Below are 7500 nucleotides of genomic sequence, written 5' to 3'. Positions count from 1 at the left end.
CACGGACGACTCGAGTGTCATAAGTTTACATTAAGTATTGCCTACTTATTTACTCACCTAAGCGCAGAAAAAGGAAAGGAATAGGCAAAATAAATGGCTTTCAGGTAATTTACCCAAGAAACTCTTAATTATGGGCTGTCAACACCCATATTCTTTCCATTCATTTGCAGACGCTGGACTTGGAATTTTTGCCAAAGAAAGATTTGAAAGTGACGTTGTGTTTGGACCCTATTGGGGTCAAAAGATTACTGTAGCGGATGTCACTTCAAGTATGGATCAAAGCTATATGTGGGATGTAAGAACGCTTTGATTTTCGTTGAATTTAAACATTTTACAGTGGTAATGGCTTAGCATAGCTATTTATTTTTATTTATTACAATTCATGACAAGTAACGATAATAATATAAAAATAAGTAGGTAAATAATAATAATAATAATAATAGCTGAGGCGCCGGAATATACTCAGGTTACTGTCTTCCTCTTCTTCTTGCTGCAACTTCTACGCTTTGCGGGCGGGTTCCCGCCTAGCTCTTTGTGTGTTTTTCTTATTTTATATCTGGCGTTCAGATGTTGACATACTACCTATAATAATACTAAGAATATTTTTTAAACAACAGCCATTGGAGTTGTGCAAAAGAGCCAAAGACCCCATACAAGCCGCAACACCGTAGATACTATTTACAGAAAAATAGTGTATTAACTAAGATACTATGGCCTATAAACAAATAAAAACGCAAAACAGTCAGGCGCAGTTTGTCAAGTCATCTAGACCCGGCAATTCCATCAACTGACTAAATATCACCAAATCGACCCAGAAACCCTGCAACACCACGCCTAAATGAGTGCAAATCACTGCGACTTCACGCTTTAGACAGTTCCAGCTATCCACAATTCTGTTGAAATATGAATTTTTAAAACTGGTTGTCCTAGCAAAGTTTTTCTTCAGTTTCAAGCAGTCAAGACTCCGAAAGGTATAACGATCGTCTGAACAATAGTCCCGTTCTCACTATCAAATTAATTAAATGTCATCCAAAATTAAGTTACTTAATTTTGGATCACATTTCATCTAGTATTTCACTAACTGATAACTTTTTTGGCTTCCAGATAATTGAGAATGGTCTTGTGACCCACGTAATTGACGCTCGAGACGAGAAATACAGCAATTGGCTTCGATTTGTTAACTGTGCTCGCAACGAAGATGAGCAGAATTTAGTCGCCTTCCAGTATCGGGGAGAAATTTACTATCGATCTTACAAGGTGATTGAACCAGGAATGGAATTACTGGTGTGGTACGGCGACAGATATGCCTGTGATTTAGACATTCTTGACAAGGAAAACAAACCTTCAGGTGTGTGAAGATTTTAAACTAGGATAACCGTTCTTTTCTTTTTTCTTTTACAGTGGAATTCCAAAAAAGACAGAAGATAGCACTTTCAGACATATTAACGTTGATATTTTAGTTTATACTTTAGCCCTTTTTCCATTGAAGTCTTAAATCGCGTACTTGAGTGGAAGTGGTATAGCTCATTTTAAGTCTGGTATTGTTTGACGAGATATTTTTGCTCCTTTTTTGCACAGGTGGCCCAATCCAATGTCAAAAGTGCTTCATGATCTGTTCTGGGCCCATATCTCTTGCCAGCCACAACAAGTTCCGCTGCCAAATGAATAGTGAACACAATCGCTGGCGCTGCATGCACTGTGATAGAAGTTTTAAATCCCAGTCATCCCTTCATTTCCATAAGAACATCCACAAGGGCTTGAGGCCATTCATATGCAATATTTGTGGGAAGGCTTTCACTCGTCCATCTTCAAGAAACAGGCATTACCTTTCCTTTCACGTAGATAAAGAATCCTTTGACTGCAAGATATGCAACAAAGCTTTTAGCAATGAGAATCACCTCAAGACGCACATGAAAAAAAGTCACAAGTGGCAACGGCAAACCGGCTATCATTCCTCCAGCATTCGTTATCAGTGTAAACAATGTCTAAAGTGCTTTTCTTCTTCTAAAAACCTGAATCGACACACAAAGTTACACGCAAAATCAGATGACGGCACTAAACTATGTGAGAATGAAATCCCTTTGCGAAGGAATGAAGCCACGCATAACCAGACTTCAAATGCCTTTGACTGCCAGCATTGTGGTCAAGGCTTCATGTCTTCAGTTTCGCTATCCAATCACATGAGAATGCACGAAAAGCAAACTCGTTTGAATGTCTGCTCTATTTGCAAGTTAAGTTTTGATTATTCTGGGAACTTATCTAGGCATATGCGAGAAAAACATCCACGGGTCAAAGTTATCAAATGTGGAAAATGTAACAAGGTTTGTGCGGACAAGCGTATCTTAGCTATACATGTCGCCATCAGGCATCCAGTGAAACGCAGCTTCGTGAAAGACCACCTTGGATTCCGACAAGGAAAAATGAAAAAACCGTTTCCCATGCTCACCTTCGTTAAATGCAACACTTGTAAGCTCGCGATGCCGAAAAACAAATTACCTGATCACATGCTGACGCATCACAAGACAATCACGAACAGCAAAAACAAGAGCATGACAGCCAGTGACACCAGTGGCAAATTTAGGTGTGAAATTTGTTTGGCAGTTTTCCGTACTTCAAAGCTGATGCACTGTCACAGGGCTTCCCACTTCAAAAAGCGTATTACTACACCACCTGGTGTGACCACAACGGAATCAACTGTGCCTTCAAGACAAAGTGACGACTCAGTGAAACTGGACAATAAAGAGTTAAGATGCGATGCTTGCGATGAAACATTTTCTTCCTTGGATAAACTTCGTTCTCACTCCTCTGTGCATTTAAGGAATTGGAATCTAAGTAAAGCTTCTAATGTGCAACAACAACCAAGTTTTCGCAACAAAGAGTCTACAAATCTCAATTGGTCTCCTACTACAATATTTTGTTGCCAAGTTTGCAAGAAAACTTTTCAGACAGAGACGTCTTTGCGATCACATAAGTCCCACCACAGCAGATCACATACATCGAGTGAAGCAAAAAGTAAACTTCTGTCGCAAAAGGAACAACAAAAGCTTCATGAACATCAGCAAAATTACGTAAATACAGAGTTGACAAAAACACAGCCCGCATCAAGATTTTGCTGTCATGTTTGCCAAAAATCTTTTAGGACAGAAAGGTCTTTGCGATCACACAAATCCCACCACAGTAGATTACATTCATCTAGTAGCTCACCACCTCAGCCTTTGTTGAAAAGCTCCCAAGAAAGCAACAAATGTCATCTGAAGAAAGATTCAAAAGATGCCTCTATTGGAAAATTCGGGTATAACAATTCAAGGACAAATGCTGATAATGGCCACTATGGACAAACCCTGGGAAAACCTTCTGGCAACTCTTCATATGAGAGCGCGAAGACTGCCAGCAAACGTGAACTGTTTGCTTGCGAGAAGTGTGGAAAGAAGTTCCTTTCCAAATTGAATCTAATTCGCCATAAAGCGCATCACGCAAGGTCGAATCCTCCCACCCAGTTCACAAAAACACATTCTAACTCCAAAATAACGGTGAATGGAAATTCTCAAAAGCTGTATGAATGCAGCACGTGCCTAGAGTCATTTCAAGAGAAACGTTCTCTGGTTTCTCACCAACGACGATCACACATAGGAATAAAGGCCAATTTCATCTGTCCATTCTGCGACAGAACATTTTCAACAAAGGCCAGCCTTTACCTCCACAAGCAAGACTTACACAATAGTAGTGACCCGTTCACATGTCGGCGATGTAACGGCCAATTCTCGAGTAAGTATTCTCGCAACAACCATGCATGTTGCGCAGAGGAGAGAGCGCATCCTGCAAGTCACAAAAAACGTCGACATGTAGAAGACTCATCGTCCCATCGGGAAGCTGTACGTAAGGTCAGACGAAGTGATACTGTGAGTTCTAAGAAAAGGAAGGTAGAGGGTACACTGGTAGAGGAAAGTAAAAAAGAAAAACGAGGCGGTGTCGGTAGTAGCGCTGACAAGCATTATCTGTGCAATGTGTGTCTTGAATTTTTCCCGACCAGAATCGGTTTGAGTAATCACAAGCGTTCACACTCTGGACATAGTGATCCTTTCGTATGTTTCACTTGTCATCGAGGATTTGCATCCAAACGAAATTTGCTGAGACACAGAGATTCCCAGCACAATGCAACCACTAGTACTCGTGTTTCGACTGATAGCAAACTGGTGTCTAAAAGGAACCAGGGCAGTTGTGGTGTCAATCTGACATGGAATCGTGGTACCTATTCTTTGGTCCAGAAAACCTCATCATCACCCAAGAATAACGTGTCCAAGTTTTCATGCTTAACTTGTAACAAGCAATTTGGGACTTACAATGGTTATTACAAACACAAACGCCGCCGTCATGCTAAAGAGAATCATGTTTCTTCTGGAAGAGCACACACCAGCATCGCAATGAATGACCACCAAACGATAAGCAGTCGTTCTCTTTTTAAATGCCAGTATTGTGAGAAACAACTCCAAACAAGATCTACTTTACGCAGGCATGTCAGAGAAAAACACGGGAAGAGAGTAAATTTGCAGAGTGAACAGATGCGTTTACTAGATGTGAAAAGTACCAACACCCGTTGGAAATGTCAGCACTGTGAGAAAGGATTTAAGACGGAATTTGGTTTGAACAGGCATGTTGAGAAAAGGCATGACAAGAGAATATGGGTGGATCGCCACGACGATGGTAAAACATCGGGGAACAATAGCAGTTCTTGGAAATGCACGTACTGTAGTAAGGAATTTAACAGTATTCATGGTATAAGGAAGCATGTTTTAAGAAAACATCCGGGCAGAAAGAGAATTTATAGTCGGAAGTCTGGTCAACCGGAAGTTACTGTCAAGTCGAGAATTGGTTTTGAGAACTCAGAAAAAGGAAAAGGCAAGCATGCAGTGAGGGCATTTGAATGCCAATATTGTCACAAAGGGTTTTTAACAATCAGCAGACGTTACAAGCACATTTTGCTTGCACACAGGGGTGACTTGGTTTCCCTGCCGCTTGCTCTTAAAATAACCTCTGACAGAAAGTCTGAAAATCTCCAAAACACCATCCACCCAAAGTGCCTTGAAGGCCGAGATAACAGAGAAGCTGGGGTAAATGAAATAAATAATTCTAAGCTGCATGATGAAGAAACGAAGACCAAGTTGCTTCAACTTCCAATTAAAGCAAGAAGAAAGGGCGGTCCTTTGAAGTCGAATTTTTGTTGCCGGTACTGCAGAAAGCGGCTTTCCAGCAGATCTTCTTGCAGAAGACACGAGTTGAGACTTCACGAAAAACTAGTTGGATCTTCATTTGCTTTGCACAGCGATCAAAATCGCAAAACTGAGAAAGAAAACGCATGTGACAAGACCGTCGTCTCAATGAAAGAAAAATCAGGTGTATTTGAAAACCGCAATTTTGAGCCACCTGCAAGGCCTTCTTTAAAAGGATGTGTTACCGGATCATTGTTTAGTCTTGGTTTGCCACCGGGAATCATGGCATTTCCTTGCCAGCATTGTCCAAGGAAATTTATCACCATAAGTCGTCGTTACAAGCACACTTTGCTTGCTCACTCCGTAAAAGTAAACACGAGCTTCAGGGCTTTGGAGGGGGATGTACAGAGTGGTGGAGAAAAGTCAGACACAAAGTCAGTTAAAGCCAAGTCTTGTCGCAGTGGCTACAGAGACGCTTCATTGTATCCATTCAAACAAATGTTGCCTGCATCCGAACTTGGTCAGGTCTTTCTAAAGATATCCAAACCGCAGCAAGTGGAACAACATGATGAGTCTTTCCCCGGAAACGATTGTGAAGTAGCTTTGAGTATCAGCCCTTCTCATCTGATCACGACTAGTGTCAAAGATAAATCTGACGCGAAGTCAGTGAAAACCGTCCTACCATGCTTTGAGGGCAAGAACGACGTTGCCGTGCCTCCTGTCAAGGTAACGCCGCTTCCATCGAAATCACTTGGTCATTTTTCACGAAAAACATCTATACTCCATCAACAGGAGTCTCTCGATGGCCTTGTGAATAAGGTTAACCAACCCGTTTTCGATGACCCAAGTAAAGTCACCTTAAGTCTTAGTACTTCCCAAATGGACACGGAGACTGGTATACTACACATCCCTACAGCCAATGTTGTTGAATCAGTGGTTCCTGATGAAGAAAATAATGGCATCTCAGTTCCTTGTGCCAAAAGAGCATTTCCTGCGACAAAATCAACTGTCAAGCGATTACGAAAGGGATCCAGAATCCAGCTGTTGAATCCCCTAGATGGCCTGATTAATACAAATGGCAAGATTACTGCCCGGTTCGCAGCTGGAAAACCTTTGAGAAAAGCAAAAGCATTTCCATGTGCATTCTGTGAAAAAAGCTTCTCTTGTAATGCTCTGCGATATAAACACTTCCTCTTTATTCACTCAAGATCTGGCGGTTTGGCAGAGAAGGAGTTGGTTACTTTGGAAAATACTTCAGTGAACAAATCTTCAAGGGCATCGTCGCATAAGGCCATTGGGATCGTTCCATTTAATTTCAATGAAACTGTAGGTTCGGGAGGAAATAATTCCGGCACCCGTCCTTCAAGATCAAGGAATAGTTTAGTCAGAGGAAAGCACGGTATTGGCAAAGCGGTATGTAGAATCTGTCACCCGAACACTTTTGGGACTGTTTTGCAAGGAAAAAACTCAAAGGACGTCCGAAGCAGGCCCTTTGAAAGTTGAGACAAAGCAATATTTTCCTTTTTCATTTTGCATCTAGGCAAAATCTCGAAAGGCACAAGTTATGCAATCATAGCAATGACAAACCATTGACCGAATGCAAAAATGGCCGCCAACAAATTTTTCTTTTGTCTTTGTGTTAATTAGCCTAACTAGCCTCGTTCACACGCGTAAAATTGAAAGAATTTGGGCTGTAAAACGAGGCCAGTTAGGCGGCCATTTTTGCATTCGGTCAATTCCAGTGCAAGGCTTGTGGGTTTTCCACCAAGAGGGAAGACTGTCTTAGTATTCACAAACGAAAGCGTTGTAACAAATGAATTGAAAGTTTTTCAAGAGCCACACAGCTGATTCCAGTTAGTGTAAATTTAGTGCGACGATCAAAAATTGCGAACTGTAAAACAAGAGTTTTAAGTGGAACTTCTTTCCATAAGCGTTAAACTTAACTTTTTGGAGCTTAATGGGAAGAGGCCCATTCCATCTTTACTGGCTACATGATAAATCGCCCTGTGAGTTTCAGTGTATCCATTTAATACTTCTTTTTGCTTGCTCCACCAAGTTCCCTTCAATGTATGAATTAAGTTTTAAAACCTCTTTGCAATTGACTGCATTTTAACACACGGAAGTTCCATCTTGTCCAGATAGTTCCTGCTTCTTTATATCTTTTAATTTTAAGTAAGGTTCAGAGTTATGCTTTTTAGTCTTGCTTTTAAATCGTAATGGAGACCATAATATGCGAAATGCATTTAACGTATTTTTGGCCATCTGTATTGGTGAGTAGAGAGAGAGAGAGGGA

General features: G+C 41.0%; 1 protein-coding gene and 1 long non-coding RNA gene across 2 annotated transcripts in view; one reads left to right on the top strand and one right to left on the bottom strand.

Annotated features, from left to right (window-relative positions):
- Positions 1-6781, top strand: part of LOC138042036 (zinc finger protein Xfin-like) — a 15067-nt gene extending 8286 nt beyond the window's left edge. The window contains exons 9-11 of the mRNA XM_068887769.1: positions 171-295; positions 1105-1348; positions 1579-6781. Coding sequence (XP_068743870.1) covers positions 171-295; positions 1105-1348; positions 1579-6710 — 5501 coding nt within the window. The 3' untranslated portion in view covers positions 6711-6781. The remainder of the gene's footprint in view (positions 1-170; positions 296-1104; positions 1349-1578) is intronic.
- Positions 1-7500, bottom strand: part of LOC138042037 (uncharacterized) — a 15925-nt gene that overhangs the window by 645 nt on the left and 7780 nt on the right. The window lies entirely within an intron of this gene.

Source organism: Montipora capricornis, chromosome 3 (genome assembly GCF_036669925.1).
Source record: "Montipora capricornis isolate CH-2021 chromosome 3, ASM3666992v2, whole genome shotgun sequence".
Lineage (NCBI taxonomy): Eukaryota > Metazoa > Cnidaria > Anthozoa > Scleractinia > Acroporidae > Montipora > Montipora capricornis.
Note: the sequence above shows the minus strand (reverse complement) of the source record. Positions and strands in the feature narration are given on the sequence as shown.